This window comes from Carassius gibelio, chromosome B17 (assembly GCF_023724105.1).
Source record: "Carassius gibelio isolate Cgi1373 ecotype wild population from Czech Republic chromosome B17, carGib1.2-hapl.c, whole genome shotgun sequence".
NCBI classification, from domain to species: domain Eukaryota; kingdom Metazoa; phylum Chordata; class Actinopteri; order Cypriniformes; family Cyprinidae; genus Carassius; species Carassius gibelio.
In genome coordinates this window covers 18,867,374-18,888,308 of record NC_068412.1, presented here as the reverse complement: position 1 = coordinate 18,888,308, position 20,935 = coordinate 18,867,374, and the positions used below count along the sequence as shown (strand labels likewise).

Below are 20,935 nucleotides of genomic sequence, written 5' to 3'. Positions count from 1 at the left end.
AATACAAGGTTAGTTGGTATTTGTTCACAGAGAGAATGTGATTTCACTCCTTGGACACTAATCTGTTCTGCAATTGTTAATGTTTACAGTTCAGTACAAAGGTAAAAGTTTATGAATACATAGAGATTTTACATTGCCACGGGATGTAATTCCCGTGGCAAAACAGAAAAACAAATGGAGACATAATTAGCGTAGCTGCTGTTCCAACCAAGTAAAATTATTTCGTTTTAAACCCAAACTAAAGAATAATATAACTGCAGTCCAAAATTTGGAAATGCATTATTTGAATGCTTGGCAAAAGAGATGTGTTTTTAATCTAGATTTAAACAGAGAGAGTGTGACTGAACCCCAAACATTATCAGGAAGGCTATTCCAGAGTTTGGGAGCCAAATGCAAAAAAGCTGTACCTCCTTTAGTGGACTTTGATATCCTAGGTACGTGATGGATTGTAACATGGTAGAAGGCTAGTCAGGTACAAAGGAGCTAAACCGTTAAGGGACTTATAGGGAAGTAATAATATTTTGTTACTGATACGGAACTTAATAGGTAGCCAGTGCAGAAAGTGTAGAATTGGGGTAATATGATCATATTTTCTTGACCTGGTAAGGACTCTAGCTGCTGCATTTGGCACAACCTGTAGCTTGTTTGAGGATGCAGGACAACCACCTAGAAGTGCATTACATTAGTCCAGTCTAGAGGTCATGAATGCATGAACTAGCTTTTCTGCATCAGAAACAGGTAACTTGTTTCGTAGCTTGGCAATGTTTCTAAGATGGAAGAATGCAGTTTTTGTAATATGGGAAATATGGTTTCCAAATTAGACAAGTTGCTGTCTAATTTAACACCCAGATTTTTGACTGTAGAGGAAGTAACAGTACATCCATCTAGTTGCAAATTGTAATCTATGAGATTCTGTGTACTGTTTATTGATCCATTATCTCTGTCTTATCTGAATTTAATAGGAGAAAATGATTGGTCATCCAATCTTTTACATTTTTATCACGCACTGTTAGCTTAGATAATTTAGAAGTTTCATCTGGTCTCATTAAGATATATAGTTGAGATGACTCCCAATTTAAACAGTCAAAATGGTAGCGATCGGACAGGTAGGATCTAAACCATCTTAAAGCCTGCCCTTGAATACCTGCATAGTTTTGTGATCGCTCTATGAGTATGTCATGATCTATGGTGTCGAACGCAGCACTAAGATCAAGTAAGACTAGAAATGAGATGCAGCCTTGATCTGACGCAAGAAGCAGGTCATTTGTAATTTTAACAAGTGCAGTTTCTGTGCTATGGTGGGGCCTGAAACCTGACTGAAAAGGAAGGAGCAGGAAGGAGCACAACTGAGCAGACACAACTTCTTCAAAAAAATTTGACATAAATGGAAGATTTGAAATAGGGCTATAATTTTCCAGTTCACTGGGATCTAGTTGTGGTTTCTTAATAAGAGGCTTGATAACCACCAGCTTGAATGGCTTTGGGACTTGACCTAAAGATAATGACAAGTTAATATTGAGAAGACTGCAGTTTATCTTTGGGTGCGATGGATGAAACTGAAGTGTTAGACGCTGTAGAATCTAAATCTTATTGTATTTCTGATGTTATCTATTTTATCAGTGAAGAAATTCATAAAGTCATTACTATTAAACTGTGAGGGATTATGTAATTCTGGTGGTGTCTGGTTATTTGTTAATCTAGCCACTGTGCTAAATAAAGACCTTGGATTGTTTTAGTTATTTTCAATTGGTTTGTGGATATGCTCAGACCTGGGAGTTTTTAGGTCCTGTCTATAGCTGGACATACTGTTTTTCCAAGTAATTCTAAAAACATCCGAGTTAGTTTTTCTCCATTTGCGTTCAAGACTACGAGTTTCTTTCTTGAGAGAGGGAGTATTACTATTGTACCATGGCACAGTACGTTTCTCTTTAACCTTTTTCAGTTTGATGGGGGCAAAAGCTTCTAATGTATTAGAGAAAATAGTGCCCATGTTGCCAGTCATTTCATCTAGTTCGTGTGTATTTTTGGCTACACATAGCAGTTGAGATAGATCAGGCAGGTTATTTGTGAATCTGTCTTTAGTGACTGGAACAATAGTTCTGTCCAGACGGTAACACTGAGTCATATAGTTAATATCATGATACAAGGAAATGGTCTGTAACATCATCACTTTGAGGTACGATATCTATCTCAGTAAGATCGATTCCATGTGATATAATTAAATCTAGTGTATGATTAAAACAATGAGTGGGCCCGGTGACATTTTGCTTGACTCTAAATAAAGTATATTAGGTCAGTAAACGCAAGTCCTAAAGCATCATTTGTAATATCAATGTGAATGTTAAAATATCCAACAATTAGCGCTTTATCAATGGTAACCAAACGGTCTGAGAGGAAATCTGCAAATTCTTTTAGGAATTCTGCATACGGCCCTGGTGGTCCGTACACAGTAGCCAATGAGATACAATTGATTTCTTTTGCATATCTGACAGTGTAACATTAAGCAGAAGTATTTCAAATTATTTAAACCTGTATCCTGTTTTCTGGGTAACATTGAGAATATCACTATATATTGTTGCAACACCTCCTCCACGACCAGTCTGACGGGGCTCATGCTTATAACAGTAGTTCTGTGGAGTAGACTCATTTAGACCAAAATAATCATTTGGTTTTAGCCAGGTCTCAGTCAAGCCGAGTACATCAAAACTATTATCTGTGATCATTTCATTTACAATAACTGCTTTGTGTGTGCGTGATCTAATGTTTATGAGCCCAAACTTAAAAAATATTTTTTGTTCATTTATTTTACATTTTTCTGGTTTAATCACGATCAGATTATTTCTAGATCTTACATTAAATTTATATCTTTTCCTCATTATTCGGGGAACAGATAGAGTCTTCATAGATTGGACAGTGCAAGTACTTTTATCATTTAAGCAGGTAGAACAAAAGTCATCGTAGTAGTTATTTGAGAATTGGCCTGCTAGTCATATGGAGCGAAGTGTCCTGGAGATGTTGATCGACAGGAGTTCTGCTCTGACTCTGCTGGGGTGCAAGCCATCAGCACGAAAAAGCCTAGGACGCTCCCAGAAAAGATTCCACTTATTCACAAAGAGAACTTTTACTGTTCATTAATTCTACTTAACTCTTCTGTGTAAAACTTTTATATTTATATGTGAATTTTTTTACATACTGCTAGCATAGCATCACACCAAGCATTTTATATTTTAAAACAGTTTTTTTTTTCATCATGATCTTAGAGAAGATTTGTTAGTTTAATTCATAAATGAATGATTTCTTTTATTTTAATTTCAGTATTTTTCAGCTATGGCTTAGCCAATGTTTTCGCCAAAAACTAAACCATTACACACAAAGTAAAATGTAGTGTCAAGTTTAATTCTTCATCATTTCAAGTAGTCTAGTCAAAAGTGCATCTACCTGAAGAATCACCCATTCTTCATTTATGAAGAATGGGTGATTCACCCATTTATGACCCTCATTTGAGCCATTTTCACTGTGTACTCAGCAAAGCTGCTATTGACTGCACTGTCATGAAATCCACTGATATATTACCAAACCTCAAAAGAAAGTGTTTGAGAGAGGAAAGCACCTTGTGTGCTTAGCATAGTGCATGAAGACTGACTGTGGTATTGAGCTTGTGCACATGTTGGGACAAGAGCAGTGCTTTTGCCTTAAGGGAGAACTTTGGAGTTGAGTCTTTGACTTTTATTTATTCGTGTTACATCTAAGTCTTAGCGTCTGGGCTTCAGGTACGAACTTGTTTCTTTCATTGTATCTCTGTAATGAAATAGTCAACCAGCAACCAGGAAACAAAAGCTCTCCTCTAGCCATAAACATGTTAAGGCCTCATTATTAATTAAGAAAGAACCTCATAGTGGTGGAAGCAAAAACACAGGAATGAAAGTTGTCTTCGTGCTGACAGAGAAACAGGTGTCTAAAGGAGTTCTGCACACTAGAGGAGTGCAAAAAGAGCATTTTTACTCAGGTTGGTCCAAGTTGGGAGGTTTTTAGGTCTTTTGTTTACTGCTGTCGCTGTGGAACTATGCTGTGCTTTGAAATGTGGTTGAGCAACTGCTAGTTTAAATTGTGCAAAACACATTTTTGTCATTGCACACACCACCATCAGCTCAGTACTGAATGCTTCAGATACCACTGATCTGGTTTTGACATACTCATTGTTTTAGAAATACTAACAATAAAGATGCAACAAAAAAAATGCCACGAATAGTTCAGGGTACACAAGTTAATTTCTAAGTAACAAACTGTTTATCCAGTTTACATTATGTTCTGACCCTCAGACGACAATTTAATACATCATACAGATTACAAAAGACTTTAGATAAACAACAATATAAATGCATACTTTTAAATAAAACTGGATTCTATGTCTTCAAATTAAGTTAATTTGAAAGAAATGTGCAACTTTTTGTCAACAGAGTCAGATATTTATAAAAAAATATTTATAAAAACAGGCAGTATCCAAGTCAGTTTTCTTGCTGAAGGTCCTCTTTCCATGTTTCACCTTCTGGGTTTAACAATGCCACCAGCTCTGGTGAGTTTTATAGTTTCTAATTAAATATTAAGTAGACATGACTATATTTTATCTCAGTATCTCACAAAAAAAACAAAACAATTGTTTGTGATTTTGACATAATTTTCATCATTTTAAGCATAAGTCCTTTTGTATAAAAAACAGCAGAAAAAACTAAATGGCTCCTGCATTTACATGGGCGATCTGCAAAACATGATTATTATTTTTTTGTCAACAAATAGACAATAATCTGTCTCCCAGAAATTCAGATTTCACATTTTCATATCTTTATCCTCAAGTGGGATAAAAGTAAACATATTTGACTTGCCATCCCTGAAATTGACTACTTAAAGCAGGTTCATTAAAGTGAGGTAAGTGTTTCGTCCTAGTAATTATAGTTCTTCATAGTCATAGTCTCGTACTGTCTAAACCAATTAATGACTCACTGCAAAAAATAATACAAAGTCTATATGTAGTGACAGCATAAGGTCTTTGTTCTGCCACGGAGACTCAGTGACCGCACAGGGGTCAAGGTCAAATTCAGGGTACTCTGAGGTAGACGAGAATGAACATGTTCTTGACTGCTTTAAGATAAAATGTCTCTGTGTTCCAGATTGTAAACTTATTATTGCTTATAGAGATTTCATATTGTATGTGTGGATTGTTCTAGCATTTTCATGTAGCCAGGACATTCATACATAAACTGAGGCTCTAAAATCAATGTATATCCCATATATATACTTGTGGTTTTAGACATGGCACATAGTATCCTTTTAAACTAGGTGCGGCAGGGATTGAGCGTCGTGAGCACACTTCAAAGAATGCCACCACTCCACCTTCTCATTCAGGTATTTGTATCGCAATAGAACTGCACAGCTCAGGACAAAGAGGACAGAAAAAAAACCCATTGTTTTTTTTCACAGATAGTGCACAAGCATGTGTTAATGATGAAGAGATAGCAGTATTGAACTTTCTTCAGATGTGGTCTCTGTGTATAGTTAAAGGTGTTTAAATTGTACCTCGCATGAAAATTCTTTTGTTGTTGTTTTTTTTTTTTGGGGGGGGGGGGGGGGGATGGGGTTCTTCTTTTTAGATATAAAAAGCAATTGAAATTTACCACCGTATTCAAATTCTGTATTGAGTTTAGAAACATTCTGTGATGGAAATGACTATTTAAATCATTTTAAAATAAAACGCTGATTTTGTCTTGTTAATAAATTATTACAATTTATATAAAAAATAAAAAAAAAGGTTAATTTAATAAATGTCCCAGGGACATAAAGTGCCTGAAGTTGAAGAAACAAGATTCTTATCAAACAAAGTGACAGTGAATGTGTTTTACGCAACGAGTTTGTTCTCTGTACATTCCAATATAATCGGTTTCCTCTGAAACAAATTCACTTTTTATAGAACATGAAAACAATGCAAAATTAAATTTTCTAGGCCTATTTCTAATGTCCAAGTTTAGTGCTGGCCACTAAAAGGACAATTGTACATATAAGGCCAACAAGGAACCTTTAGTATCATACCTTTGTTCCTTTTAACCCAGTTTGCTCCAGTGGGATTGCTCTTGTCTCTTTATGAATCATAAATAACAACTGCATTTTGAGAGCTGTTTCCTTAAGAACACACAAGCAGTTGCAGATCCCTTTGGATATGTTGTGTTTAACATGTCCCAGCATTTCTTAAAGCAGTCGTCCTGCTCGGGGCATCTTATATGCGTTCATTACCTTAAATGTGAGTGAGTTAGATGAATTCGAAACACCCAAATTGAAGAGCCAGAGAACTATTTGTATTGAAAGAAAACAGCACTCGTGCTAATAAGTCTCTTAGACTAGAGTGCTTGTGTTTCTCAATGAGCACATTTTTGTGAAACTGACCTGATAAGGTAAAGCATCTTTGTGAGGCGTCTTCTTATGTCGTAAAGGAGGAGTGAGGCATGAGGCATTGCACCTCAGGCATTTGTTCACTCACATACTACATTCCATAGCCAGCCTTACTGTTCAACCCACACGCAGCACAAACACACTTTGACTTATTTAGGTGGAATTCAGGTAAACTCAAATTCCAAATCTGTAGTGCATTGCACACTGCACGTATGGCACGGCTGCAGGGGAAACTTAAATATTTCCTTAAAGACCGTAAATTATGTTTTGAAAAAAAAATAATAATAATTTGTTTATACTGGCTATATAACAAGGGACATGACATCCACATCCGTAATTTACATTTAAATTGAAAATCCATATCGTAAAGCATTTTAGCGATCTAACTGTAATCAATATTTTGACATAATTGAGATTTACATTTTAATTAAAAATTACAAGGTTAAAACCATTTTAAAAATACATTTCAAAAAGTAAAATAAACTTAATTTTTTTAATGCATCAATAACATGCGAGTCACCATGAAACAGAAACGTCTGGATTTTTCACTAGTGATGTGTTTCTGAATTGGATTGTAGAAAGCGGGCGTTACAAACGAAATGATTGAATGAAACTCATCTGAGAATTGAACAAGCTTTTTGCCAAGCCCTCAAACTGCTTTACATGTCATCAGAGAGAAGTCACAGTGAAGAGGTCAGTTTGTTTATGATGTGTGCAGTGCTAAATCATTTATAATTACACTATATAAATAAATAGATTACATTTCTTTAAAATAATCTGGATTCAGTCTGATTTATTGAATAAGTGTTCGCTACATAAAAGCTTACTTATGATTGTTAGAGCTATCTATACGTTACACAGGCAGGTTCAGTGATCCCACACCATTAAAATATCAAATTCATGCATAGCTTGTTCTTAGGATTAAAAATACACTAAATGATACCAGGAAACATATCAGAAAACAAACATTAGAGAGAACCATGTCTTTATTGACTTGAAATTAAAAAACAAATTCATTATACTAAAATGTTTATTTATCATACAAAAATATGAACATACACAGTATGTTTGAAAGACAGTTACTGTTAAAAGAAACGATGATTTGATTGAAAAGCTGACATTTCATTCTGCGATGATGAGAATCTCTTGCTCTGCTTCGGTCAGTTCTGTCATCACATTCTCCCTGACCGGAGACATGGGCTCTCCTTTCTTGCAAGCGCTCAGCTTAAGATCGTCCCTTTAACAAACACATGTAGAGACATTTCAGTACATTCATATCAAAGCATTTTGGTTGTCATATGGCTTTATATGGCTTTAAAATATAATTAAAATGCCAAAAAGTAGGAGAAAGAAGCAGTAATCAGATACTTCTCTAGTTTCACCTTCAAACTGACTTTACATTTAACTCTTATGTTGATTAGCCCCTCCCTCTTCAATCCTGCACTGACTCAGGCTCTTATTATTCAACTCAGGCCTGATTGCATAATGGGAATGTATTTTTCTTTCATAGAGAGCAGGCACCACCCTTCTCTAAACTATGACAATGACTCTCACTTTACCTAAGCAATTAGTTACACCTTTCGTATTCACATATCATATAGGTAACAGCACCACTCCCATTAGTTTAGTCTCCTTGTGTTAACAGGTTTATCCCACTACTGCCCCTGCTGGCCACAGGTGATACTGACAGCCATAAATAAACAGTAGAAGATGAATTGGACTAGCCATCTGCCATGTTGATTCATTTATTTACATAATCACATACTTACACACAGGCTGACTTACTTCTTGAAGCTGAAGGCCCCCCAGAGGCCGCTGATGGTGGCCTGCAGGCCTGGACTGTTCTCATTGTTGACAGTACACTTTTTCCCACTCGCTTTCTTCCTCAGACCGCTGGGTCTGGCAGGAGCGGTGGTCTCGATTTTACTGCCTTTACCCTGCCCACAAGGCTGTTTCCGAGACAACCCTGAAACCTAAAGCACAGGTGTGGGAAGTCAGACTGAGGGTGGAGGTGTGGGGAAAAATCATATCAATGTTTAATCCCCCCCCCCCCACTCCCACACTCTACGGTGTAAGGAAATGGAAATGCAGAATGCAGAGTGTGGTTTTGGGTCATGATCAGACGGACGTGCCTTTGTTCTGTTCAGAGCAGGTTTCAGCTTGTCTGTGGGAGAACTGCTTGGGCTGCTGGACAAATCTGAATCTCTCTCCTTTTCCTTCGGAAAGAATAAATAATAAATAACTGACAAATGGTCAATCCTAAAATTCAATACGATTTTGCTTCAATAAATTAGAAATAAAACACTGAAAAGTAAATCGATCAATTCAATGCTAAGTAAATGCAGTCATTACCACATTGTAATGTACAGTTTAAAACGGAATTATTTATCGTGATGTGCTAAACACCACATTGAATTATTCTAAACTCTAAGTGAGCATTAGATAACAGAAGTTATCTTAAATATAAAATCTATTAAAACGGAGCAAAGTAGCTTGTTAAACATAGTTAAAAATTCAATCCAATAAACATATATCATGCATCCCTAATATTAGAACTAGGGGTGTCCCCGGCTGAGGATTTGCATAGTCGAATCTTGCCGATATTTGATTGATAGTGGAATCATGTGTGCTGGGGGCAGCAGGTTAAATATATTACCAAGAATCAAGTAGTCAGACATTCAAAATAAAAGTGAAAGTGAAGATAATATCTCTTGTTTTTCTGTGGGTGCTCAGCCATTCTGCGCCTACGTTAACAGCATCCAAAAATCGAAATAAAAACAGGCTGAAATGTTTTTTTTTGTTTTTGTTGATCACCTAGGTTATAAAAAGTAGACTTTCACTCAGCCTGTGTCAATTTGAGTCTTGTAAAGATTTGGATCACGGAGAGTGAAACTTAGATCTGTCACAGGATTGGTTGGATTTATTCATGCACATAAAAAAATAATATTTTTTTTTTACTTATTTCTTTTCACATTCTTATTTACAGCATTAGCGTAATAAACTGTAGATTAACTTATTGGGAGAAAACCGATAGTTGAAATCGGACACTGAACACCCCCATATAGACAAAACAGCATGATCCTCGTTTCGTAACACCTCTGTGAATATTCGACTGTGAGATTGGCAGTCGAATCAGGCTCATTCTATCGAAGCATCGAATCTTCAACTGTTCGAGGTCACCCCTAATTAGAACTAAGTAAATTGTTGTAAATTTCTATACTGTAAATTACTATACTACAATTAAGTCATGCAGCAAGCAACGTAAAGGTATAGTTAACCACAAAATGAAAAATCTTCATCCTTTTCATTATTTTATCTGCAAAACTTGAAATGAAGATGTAATGGTAACCGAACAGGGCTGTGTTTCCCAAAAGCATAGCTGATTGTAGCTCCATTGGTTTCAATGGGTCTATGATGTACTTAAGCTTACGATGCTTTTGGGAAACACAACCCAGTTTGGTTACCATTGATTCAAATGAGGAAATGGGGATTTTTTTGGGTGAAATATTCTTTTGTGGTTGACAGTATCAAATATGAACGAATCAAAGAGCTTTTTCTCACCTTATCGGAGTTGTCCTCTATGACTAGGGCGTCCTCCACACCAGCAGAGATGCTGCTAGACTGAGAGAAATATGCACTGTCTTGAGATGGAGGAGACCCGGGAGATTTCTCTGCATCCTCAGTGCCCTCTACAGGAGAGGACGAGAGAGAAAGCCCTGATCCTACCCCAGTGAAGCTGCTCTTCTTTCTGTGGAACTGCTGCAGGGTGGATAACCCTGAAGGTGTGGAAGAGCGGTGTCTGTCTGTGGTGAAGGTGGGTTGTTGTGAAGCAGATTTATTGATTTCTCTGGTGCTTCCTGACCAACTGAAGACCCCGAGACGGAAACTAGCAGGCCTGGAGGAGTGAGATGGTGATGCAGATGGGCTGGACGACTCATCTTTGGCCTGCTCTCTCTCTGGGTCAGGGTCTTGACGCAATGCTGGTGTGTTTCCTTCAGACTGTGAGACAGAAGTCTCTAGAGACGTCGCTGGATGAGGTGAATCTTGTTTTAGTGCGTCTTCGTGTGTCTCTGCCATATTGGGTTCACCATGGCAGAAGAACCTGATGGAGATTACAGTGAGATACAATTTAACCCTTGATTGAGTGTGTAATGAGAAAATTAAGGTCTAATAGTAACTTGTGATAGCAAACAAACTTGTGATGTACACATTGCTTTAGTAAGTATCCCATCGTGCTCATACCTACTGCGCGTGACCTGCTCTCCAGTGCCCTCTTCTGATTGGTTCCTCCACTGCAACAGTGTTGCAAAGCGATTTCGAGGTTGGCCAACTGTGCTACCACACCCCTTCTTCTCCTTAGAAACAATGCAGTCATTGGTCAGCGGCTCAGTGGTGGGCGGAGTTTCAAGACAGCGTCTCTTTGCACCAGCTGAATACTGCCCTAACAGGTCATCCACAGAAAGACTGCTATCTTTAAAAAAGAAAAGAAAAAACATCACATATAAACATACCCAGTTAGCTGTCTTATCAGAATAATCAGTCCCATTCTTGAGATTTATATTCATTGCACCAAGGCCTGCTTACCTTCACGGGGTCTTTTCACCTGTGACTCTCTTTGGGGCATTTTTAGGCTCTGCACGCTGATGATCTTTTCTTTCCCCCGGGTAGGAGGGGGTCTTTTAGGGGTTGTAGGTTTCGTTGGCTGGGTGCTACCTGGTTCATAGTTCTTGCTCCAAATACTTTTCTGCAATGGGACATTTTTGTCACATCTGTCATTCCATGAACTACTGCGAGCAGCTTTAGAGGGCTGGAAGAGAGGAGAGGGACAGCTTAGGTACTTTGCTTCATTGTTACTATTGTGAGTTACATTTAAAAGTTGTACAAATAATTTTCTGTAAATGTCTATTAAGAATTTTAATGAAAATAAGAAATGCTACCTTGGCTACAAACTGAAATAAAAATCTGAAGTACTAAAATTGCTAAAACAAACGGAATAAAATAAATAAAAGCTTATTATATATATATATATATATATATATATATATATATATATATATATATATATATATATATATATAATATAAGTGCATCTCAGAAAATTTGAATGTTGTGAAAAGGTTTAATCTAGATACTAAATTGGACTTTCATGCGCTGAGCTGTAAACTCTAATCATCAAAATTAAAATGTTTCATTTTACATGTAATGAATCTAGAATATTGACTATTGAAATGAATATTGAATATTATCTAGAAATGTTTGATATTAATTTTTTTTAGATGCACCTGTGTGTGGGTGTATATGTATATATATATATATATATATATATATATATATATATATATATATATATATATAAACTGATAAATGACAAGCCTAATAATAACATAAAAATATTCAAATAAAAGTTGTAAAAATATGAAAAAGTTCTATAGTAGCAAAAAATTGGGCTATTCTGCAAAATGTATCCGTAAGTTCAATCAAATATACATTAAAGATGATTAGGTTACCTGAGTGTAAGGTGCGTCAGGGTTGAAGTCATCTATCCTTTGCATTGTGTTAATGTCCATATTCCCAAGAGCCATTTCCAGCCCTTTCTCATCTCCTACATTACTGCATTTAATCAGTTAAGTTAAATTTTCAATCAGAAAGAGCTTTGCAACACAAACATACATTTACCAAAAGGCTCAACTTTAAAAATAGCATCTGCATCTGTCACATTTTAATTAAGTGAAAATGTAAGATCAGCAGTTCCTTTTTAATCAATATACAATGTGTAAAAGATACGTTCCAGCATAGCTGAGGGAAGCGGGGTCAATGTGATCCGGGTAAGGGTTCAAAGGAACCACCTTCCTCTTCAAGGGGTCAAAGACCAGCTGATACAGAAATGTGTTGTTGGCTTTTGTGAACCCCTCAATGTACTCATCTGGCACAGCGATGTCCATCTTCAGGTACTGACCCATCTTCTTTATCACCTGTATGACAGAGACTAATTACTTGGTTTAATGCTGAATTATACTCTAGTTATGCTCACTGGTTACATTTGTTTTCACAATAAAAAGATTGAATAGGTTCTCCACTAAAATATGTTTTAAATGCACAGAAGGACAACAATTTAATGCAATACACAGAACACAGAAGGCAGTGTGTCTCGTGGGAATCTTACCAGAGCGAGAGGGACGTGATAAAGCATGCCGTTTTAGTAATATGATCAGTTGCATATTAAGTATGAGCACATAATTACCTGTTTGTTGTGGCAGTTTAGCATACTAAATAATTCTAACCAACTCGTTTTATTATCTCACCTTCAGAATATCTGGGTTATTTGCCATCCTGAGCAGCTTGCATGCCTTTCCCAGACCAATGCCATATAGAGATGGCAGATAGTCGCAGCCAGAGAGAATGCACATGTAACGGAACTTCTCCTCTGTGAAGATGTTCCCGAGAGACTTGCAACGGCCCAGGTGACACTGATCAATCTCCAGTCCATTACCTTCTTTATCCATCTTTAAAATCACCTTCAAATAATGCACAACAAATTAAATTCTTAAAATTAAATCAAGTTAGTACCCTCACTGTCCTCCAACATGTCTGTCCGCACCACCCGGAAGTCTTGGTAAATATTTTTAGATGCTTACAAAAACTACACTTCAAAGGTTTGGGGTTGGTAAAATAAAAAATGCTTTTTAAAGAGGTTGCTTATGCTCACCATGGTCATTTATATTTGATCAAAATAAATACAGTAATATATTTTTTCCAATTTTCAATAACAGTCTTCTATTTTCAGTCTCACATGATCATTTTTTTTATATTATTAAAATAATAATTGAACTTATATATATATATATATATATATATATATATATATATATATATATTATTTTTTAAACAATTGTTAATTTTTTTGACAATTTTACATTTATCTTGAAAGGACGTTTAGATACTTTCACTGGAAAACAAGACAAATACAGAAAAAAGTGTTTTTTTTTTCAGTGCAGACTTGCATGACACCAGACTGTGGTCAATACCTGGGCCCATATTCACAAAACAATTTATCTTACCACTAAGAGTTCTCCTAAATAGCAGTAAAAGTATTTTTGTAAAAGAGTTCTCTCTTATAACCTATTCACAAAGCTGCTGAGACAAAATTTTACTATGGAATAGAGAAAAGTCTTAAGCTAAGAGTAAGGGCGGGGTTGACCTCGTTGCTATAGATGATGTCAGCATGCTTACTAACTATGCATACAGTGATTGGCTGATAGTCTCGGTCAGAGATTTCTTTATAGAAATATTGAAGAGCGCAACTTTATGTTGCCATATTCAAATAAAGGTTTAAAATAAAAGTGCTACTTGTCACATTCAAAAAAAGATTTCCAAATGCAGGCTACATCTCACTAATTAAACAAGTATAAGTTCAGCTAAATGTCAGCCTCTTACATTAGTGTTAAAACACGTTGTAAAACAGTCTTAGAGCAAAAATTAATGAGTCCTAAATGTAGGACTCACTTGCCCATTATTTTTAAGGTTCTTTTAGCCTTAAGAGGTTTTGTGAAAACACACCCTGGTTTCTAGGCAATGGTTTTTTCGACTGCACATTGCACTGGTACCTTTTTACATCCAAATGCCAGCAGATCCGAGTCCTCTGTGATCACTGCCTGAGCGATACCAGATTTGTTAAGGAACGCTAACTGGGCATCTGCTTCATATGGAGCAACAACACAGTCCACTCCACGCATCCTGGCAGTCTGAAAACCAGAAAACATGCATAAAGAAAAAGATGCAAAACAGAACAAAAAAGGTAAATCTTGATCAATCCATTTCCAATATTGCATAATAATTAACTATAACATCCACTCTCTACTAAACACATTATAGTATATTCATTTCAATAAATGTTTTTTCACTGATTCCAAAACAAATACTGTTTACAGATATCAGATACAATGGTCTCACCTTAATGACATCATGTGCCATAGATGGGGTGATATTAACACTGCGGGTAAAACATTCTCTGGCTTCTGATATCTTTCCCTCCCGCAACAGCTGTTTGCCTTTCTGCAGATTCGCCTGTCGACGCCTGTTAATGAAATATACATTAAATATTCTTAATTTTTAATTAAACGAACAAACTTTTCCTCCAGTAAATATTCTCCTCTTACTCGCGCCGGGACTTCTCCACTTCCTTTTTGGATGGCAAGTTACGTCCATCAAAAACCAAGATTGGCTTAACACCAAAAGAAAGCAGCATATCCACAAACTTCATACAGTATGACACATACCTGATTGGACACACAATGAACGTGAGCATAAGAAATGCACATTTTAACTGGAAAATTATGTTGGAAATGACTGAACTGCTGAAATACTCAGGATATTGCATGCAAATAAATTAAACGACTCACTGATCTGTAGGTTCTCCTTTTGCAAGTTTCTCTGCACATGAAAATGCCCCCTTATGGAGCCAGCAGTATGTGTCCACCGCCACTGTCTGTCCCCTGTATTTCTTCACATTGATAGGCTCTGAGGCATCTTTGATAAACTGCAACAGGCCTTGAATTCCCATGTTGTCTGTCTGGAAGGACAGACGTCTGAATATGATGATTTATCAGAATCCAGCCCGTGTCACTCGATCAGATGAAAACAAAAGTCCCTGATGATAATACAGGATGCACTGAAGAACATAAAAACATCCTCAAAAATCAACGAAAAACATTCCTTAACCGTCCAATCGCGAGGACGTATGAAAAAAAGACAAAAACTATATACACTAACTCTTAACACATTTAATGTTTGTCATATGTCCACTCCACGGAAGACTTCAACCGCCAAATCCCTCCAAAACCAAGACCAAGCAAACTGACAATTCTCGCGAAACTTGAAATTGAACAGCTGAGATAGACAGAATCGGACCGCCAAAGCAAATACCTTAATCATGTGTAGATTCAACTATTTTGTTTTAGTATTTATAAAAAAACACTTACCGAGAGCTTTTACGTCTGCTTCAGTGTCTGACTCCGACTGATGTTACAGGGGTTCAACTTTAGCGGCAAAAACGTGACATCACTACAGAATAAGCCTATTGGTCTGCCTGACAAAGACAGCCAATCACAGCGCAGAAACGTGGAAAAGGCGGGACAAGGAATTCCACAACCTCGGAAATGTTTTATTTATTTATTTATTAAAAACACAGCATTATCAACAGGACACAGGGTGTTTGATAAAGAGACTGAAGCAGTCATAAAAGCCGATAGATTTGATGTGTTTTTTAAAAGTTTCTTTTATATTCTGACTTTGTTACATATAACACTAAGCATATGAGCATATGTATAACATTACACTAACAGGCTGAATGACTGAAGACATTTTTTAACTATGTATTTTGATTACAGTTCAGTCTCACAAGTTCAATTCTAGGGCAGTGTAATGCATTTAATAGCACAGTCAATAACGCTGTCTAAAATTAAAGCACAATATATATTACATAAGCATTATATTTAATGGACTTTAATTTATTATAATTAATGTTATGTCATGTCATATACATGTAAGCCTTTTTTTTTCAGAACGGTCACGGGGTGGTTCCGTCTCGGTGCATTGTACGTGTGTTGTCGGTGCTCGTTTCTGGCGCTGGGTGGAGCGCGTGCCTCCCCTTTCCACTCTGCTCCAGGATTTGACGTGTCTCGTCTGTGTTTTTTTCTGCACTTCCTGCTTCCTCCATGACTGTTTTGAGCCAGCAGTCCCGTCCGAAAGCTGATCGGTAGGAACGTTAAACGTGGCAATGGTGTGAAGGGTGCGCGATCGGCGGCGGTGTGTGTGATTTTGAGTGAAGCCCGAGCTGTTATTGCTGTCAGCCATGCAGTTCTCTCCCACCAACGGAGATTTTACCTTCGTCTCCTCGACGGACTCTGAAGGTACAGTAGTTAAAGGCCCCAAAGCATCCATACGTCTCTTCTCTGATATGTGAATCTGTTTTATGGAATGCAGTTGGTTGTGTTTGTGTTTGTGTTTATGATGTATGCACACATTAATATGAGAATATATCCAAGTTTGTGAATGATCAAGCCTGTATTATGACATGGGTGTTGTTTGTAGACTCAGAAGGGATGCAGTAGTGAGCTGTATTTATCTAAAAACAACCTCTTACCCACCAGAGCTCAGCGGCACCATCGATGCACCAGATATCACACTAAATATGGGCCCTGATTCCACCAGGGACGCTTACGCCACCACCTTCCTGAGACAGAGAGGCTATGGATGGTTGCTGGAGGTGGAGGAAGAGGATTCTGAGGACACAAAACCGCTCTTGTGAGTTCTTGAGACTCAATTTCTGATGCTTGATGTCACATTTGCGTTTGGTTGTGTTTATTGGTTGTGTTTGTGCAGAGAGGAGTTGGACATTGATTTAAAGGACATCTACTATAAGATCAGGTGTGTGTTGATGCCCATGCCCTCGCTGGGATTTAATAGACAGGTGGTGAGGGACAATCCTGATTTCTGGGGCCCACTGGCTGTTGTCCTGCTCTTCTCCATGATCTCCATCTACGGACAGTTTAGGGTGAGATGTGGATCTTTGTATCTTGACCATGAGCAGTATTTTATATGTATAGTGAAGATGCATGTGCACATAGATCTACCATTAAAATGCAAAATAGATTGCCATGGACTGTAGGCAAATGACAAGGTTATCTTCAGTAACATGGAACTAAAATAAAGGATATTTGTTCTTCTAAAACCACAGTCTATTCATCAAATATTTTTAATTTTTAGAATATTTATAAATATTCAGTCTGCCATAATGAAGGGGAGAAGACATTTTTTATTACTTCTCTGTAATTAGTCATAAGAAAATAAATATAATAGTATTATAGTAGAATAGCAGTATTAATATTATATTAAAAACACCATACTAAAGTGACTTTCAGGAAGGTGTGAAGATCGAAGAGAGTAAATATTTTGAATTTTTTTATTTATTTCAGTTTCCTTGTCACTTGCATGATTTAGTTAGTCAAAACAGAAGCAGAAATGCATCGAATTTGGAATATTTCTTAATATGTTATATGTCTCTTTTTTTTTTAACAATCAGGTTGTTTCCTGGATTATTACGATCTGGATATTTGGATCACTGACTATTTTCCTTCTTGCAAGAGTGCTGGGTGGAGAGGTATTTATATTCTGTAAAGCATCAGATAGCATATTATTTTTATTAGTTGAAAAGGATGCCCACTCATGGTTTTTAATTTTATTTACAGGTGTCTTATGGGCAAGTGCTTGGGGTTATTGGCTATTCTTTGCTCCCACTCATTGTAATAGCGCCTCTTCTCCTGGTCATTGGGGGTTTTGAAGTCGTCTCTACACTCATAAAGGTAAATATGAATTTGTTTTTAAAAAAGAATATGAATTATGTATGATATTGATTATATAATATGTAAATATGGATTCCCCCCCAGCTTTTTGGAGTATTCTGGGCTGCATACAGTGCTGCCTCTTTACTCGTCGGTGATGAATTCAAAACGAAGAAACCCCTTCTCATATATCCCATCTTTCTTTTGTACATCTACTTCCTGTCTCTGTATACTGGAGTCTGAATTGACCACAGGCTTTGATTGGCTCGTTGCTTGGACATTGACAAAGAGCACTGTGGAGAGCTACACAGTGGGGATGTTCCATGAAGACCAAGGAGGAGATTCCTTTTTCTTTTTCCCTGTTCATAATCCTATATGCTTTGGGGAATGAGGTGTACAGACATTGGTGTATTTAACTGCTTCCATTTATTTTGGACACAATAAAAGCTGCATCTTTTACTGTGGAAGCCCTGTTTGCAGAGATCCTTCTGCAACCGAAATCTGGAGCCCTGGTTTTACATGATATTTACAAACCGCAAAAGGGGTTGGGGGGGAGAACTTTATATTTTAAAAGATTATGGAAAGCATGATAGTCATGTAACAGAAATTATGTGTCACCACCCACAATGGTGAAATTTTTTTTGGAGTTAACCAGCTGGTGATAAACCGATTTTGTGTTGTTGTTGTAGACTGATCCAATACATTCAAAGAATTCTTGATCTTATCCGTTTTCATTTTTAATTTATTAGTTCTACATGGAAAAAGAGAGTATGCAGGCAGTACAGCTTAGATTAAAAACGTCTGCTTTATATGGGTGCCTTGAATTGGTTGTTTTATATGGCTGTGGTGTATTTTATTTATGTAGCCAAAAAGGAAAGTAAGTTTTTATTTGTAGAACATGCAATTGAAAACAACTTTCTACCTGGTGATGTATACACTACAGACATATGTTACCATGTTAGTGGAGCTAAAACAATTGAGTATGGAAATTGTTATATGTTCATGAATCAAATTAAAATCTATTGACACTGTAATTACACGTTTTGTTGTGAATCTCGTTAATGTCAGAGAATAATAATACTTATTTGCACAATTTATTTCTTAATGTCATATTCAAATGTTTGGTTACTGGTTGTAACAGTAAACGATCAAAAAAGTGATTAAGTATAATATTTTGAGGATACGAGAGTGTTGTATCTACTGTTAAAAACAAGACGCATATCAAAACACTAAAAATTGTGGTCGGATATTTGCTGTCAAAATTCTTGACAGGTATCATGGCAATTGTAAGTTGGTTACTAACAGAATTTTATCAAAGAAAAAAGATTTTAATAAAAAAAATATTTGTTTGACATAATACTTAATAATTAAATGAGCCTTAAAAGCTGATCTATCTATCTATCTTATCTATCTATCTGTTTGTCTGTCTATCTGTCTGTCTATCTGTTTGTCTGTCTATCTGTCTGTCTGTCTGTCGACAGCGCCCCCTGAGGTGCGGCGGACGATCACACGGTGACTACTACGCCAGTTCCGTTTCCACGCAGAGTGTGTGAGTAGAAGGAGCCGCTGGTTTCCGCTCCGCTGATGGTGAATCGCTGCTCCTGCGGTATCGGGAGGAGGTTCAGAGCCCGCAGTGGAAGCGCAGCGGTACTTCGGGATTCAGCTTTAACGTTTTCTCGTCGAGTCGCGTCCACGGAGGAGCTACTGAAAGAGGTGGGAAGGCAAGAAGGGAAGATAGCAGGAAGATGGCGGCGGCGGCGGCGGCCTCGCCAGGCTCGCCGGACTGGGTCGTGCTCAGGGACGGCTGTCTGCGCTGCGATGAAGAGGGCCTGCGGAGTCTGTCCTACCACCCGGCCCTCAACGCCATACTGGCCGTCACCAGCCGGGGCAGCATCAAAGTCATCGACGGCACCTCCGGGGCTATTTTACAGGCCTCGGCTCTGCACGGTGAGTTTCGGTTTGGACGATTTCAGAGGGATTTAACACCCGGCCGGGATCATAGTGCAGAATCCGGGGCTGGACCTCCTCATAGTGGAGACATATGGGAGATCCTTTCCTCCTGTAGCTTGTGATGGAGAAGGAGAGTGTCAAGATAATCCTGATACATAGTGTCTGATCTTCTGATGGTGCTGTGTTGTGGGAATGACTCTTCTCTGTTTGGACTCCTTATGGAGGACTGTGTCAAAAATATTCTGTCCCTATGCGATATTTTCTTGTATGATGGACTGTCGGAGAGTGATCTTTTACTCCAGGGCCTCTTGATAGATCAGTGCTTAAAGATCGACACCTTACTATTCAGGCTCCTGATGGATCGTCCATCACTTCTGATTGGTGTTTTTGAGTGTAATCGCTCACTCTTAATAGAGTTGTTGTTGTTGTTGTGACAATGATCTCGCAGTCTTTTGGCCTCCGGATGATCCTCAATGTTTAGGGCCTCCTGGATCTGTTGTGCTGCCGGATCACTGTAAACATTGCCACGTTATTTGCGAACACACCGTTTATGTACATATCAGTACTGCTTACTTACATTTCACACCACTCCTTGTCTTTATAAGTCAAATAAAGCTAAACCAAAACTCGACCTAAAATCGAATGCGATATCAGGGTAAAGCGGTACTAAAGCTAATCTAAACCGCAAATATCAGCTCTTATTAGTGTGTCCTTTTCGTACTCGGTGTCAGTGACATTTAACCAGTATCTCAATACATGTCAGTGATATAGAGTCAATCTTAATACAGGTTTTGGCTTTTACAGTAAACTCTTTTTGATTTTTGACTCTAAATTAGCTGACAAGAGGTTTAGCTAATCATGCTAACGTTAGCCTAGCGATAGCCTAGCCTGTCTGCTACGGATCAGTCACACTACTCATGTTTATGCCAACCCTGACAGGTGACAGCTATCTCTACAGTTGCGTAAAGTATACATGTTATATTAATTTGTATACATTTTATGTTACTATATTTGGTTTGGGTGCTTTCTCTGCCGGTTTGCTGTTAAACATGTAATTTTGAATGGAATAATTAGTTTTTGTGGCGGTGTTAATATGTACATTGTTGACCTTGTCAGTCTATGCTGAGTGTTTTTTTATAAATTTTTCTGTATGTTAAAGGCTGGGATATTTTAATGAAAGGCATAAATAATTACACTGGAGTTGTGTA

General features: G+C 37.4%; 3 protein-coding genes across 10 annotated transcripts in view; 2 read left to right on the top strand and 1 right to left on the bottom strand.

Moving 5' to 3' along the window:
• Positions 1-7,406: 7,406 nt before the first annotated feature.
• exo1 (exonuclease 1) lies at positions 7,407-15,553 on the bottom strand. Of its 4 annotated transcripts, none has more exons than XM_052580946.1 (14): positions 15,417-15,553; positions 14,838-15,106; positions 14,595-14,714; positions 14,389-14,512; positions 14,043-14,180; positions 12,741-12,953; positions 12,223-12,410; positions 11,946-12,048; positions 11,023-11,245; positions 10,681-10,909; positions 10,000-10,540; positions 8,571-8,654; positions 8,224-8,411; positions 7,407-7,675 (listed from the first exon to the last, which is right to left on the bottom strand). In XM_052580946.1, exons 2-14 carry the CDS (start codon positions 14,996-14,998, stop codon positions 7,561-7,563), a joined length of 2,427 nt encoding a protein of 808 aa, XP_052436906.1. In that variant the 5' UTR covers positions 14,999-15,106; positions 15,417-15,553; the 3' UTR covers positions 7,407-7,560. The 4 variants fall into 4 exon arrangements, with proteins under 4 accessions (XP_052436906.1, XP_052436905.1, XP_052436908.1 ...); XM_052580945.1 differs by having other exon boundaries at positions 14,838-15,085; positions 15,417-15,541; XM_052580948.1 differs by having other exon boundaries at positions 14,838-15,007; positions 15,417-15,496.
• A 490-nt stretch (positions 15,554-16,043) lies between these two features.
• Positions 16,044-18,811, top strand: yipf4 (Yip1 domain family, member 4). Its single transcript, XM_052580949.1, has 6 exons — positions 16,044-16,346; positions 16,587-16,740; positions 16,819-16,990; positions 17,519-17,596; positions 17,685-17,798; positions 17,883-18,811. Exons 1-6 carry the CDS (start codon positions 16,289-16,291, stop codon positions 18,018-18,020), a joined length of 714 nt encoding a protein of 237 aa, XP_052436909.1. The 5' UTR covers positions 16,044-16,288; the 3' UTR covers positions 18,021-18,811.
• A 502-nt stretch (positions 18,812-19,313) lies between these two features.
• Positions 19,314-20,935, top strand: part of birc6 (baculoviral IAP repeat containing 6) — an 84,875-nt gene continuing 83,253 nt past the window's right edge. For all 5 annotated transcript variants that reach the window (XM_052581364.1, XM_052581361.1, XM_052581360.1 and 2 more), the window contains exon 1: positions 19,314-19,724. In XM_052581364.1, the coding sequence (XP_052437324.1) occupies positions 19,523-19,724 (202 nt within the window). In that variant the 5' untranslated portion in view covers positions 19,314-19,522. The remainder of the gene's footprint in view (positions 19,725-20,935) is intronic.

Coding starts and splice junctions, on each gene's coding strand:
- exo1 (XM_052580946.1), bottom strand. CDS start 14,998: ATGGGAATTCAAGGCCTGTTGCAGTTTATCAAAGATGCCTCAGAGCCT. Junction 8,655..9,999: donor TAGAGGACAACTCCGATAAG/GTGAGAAAAAGC, acceptor TTCTTTCCGAAG/GAAAAGGAGAGAGATTCAGA. Junction 7,676..8,223: donor GGGGCCTTCAGCTTCAAGAA/GTAAGTCAGCCT, acceptor TGTTTGTTAAAG/GGACGATCTTAAGCTGAGCG.
- yipf4 (XM_052580949.1), top strand. CDS start 16,289: ATGCAGTTCTCTCCCACCAACGGAGATTTTACCTTCGTCTCCTCGACG. Junction 16,991..17,518: donor CCATCTACGGACAGTTTAGG/GTGAGATGTGGA, acceptor TTTAACAATCAG/GTTGTTTCCTGGATTATTAC. Junction 17,597..17,684: donor CAAGAGTGCTGGGTGGAGAG/GTATTTATATTC, acceptor TTTTATTTACAG/GTGTCTTATGGGCAAGTGCT.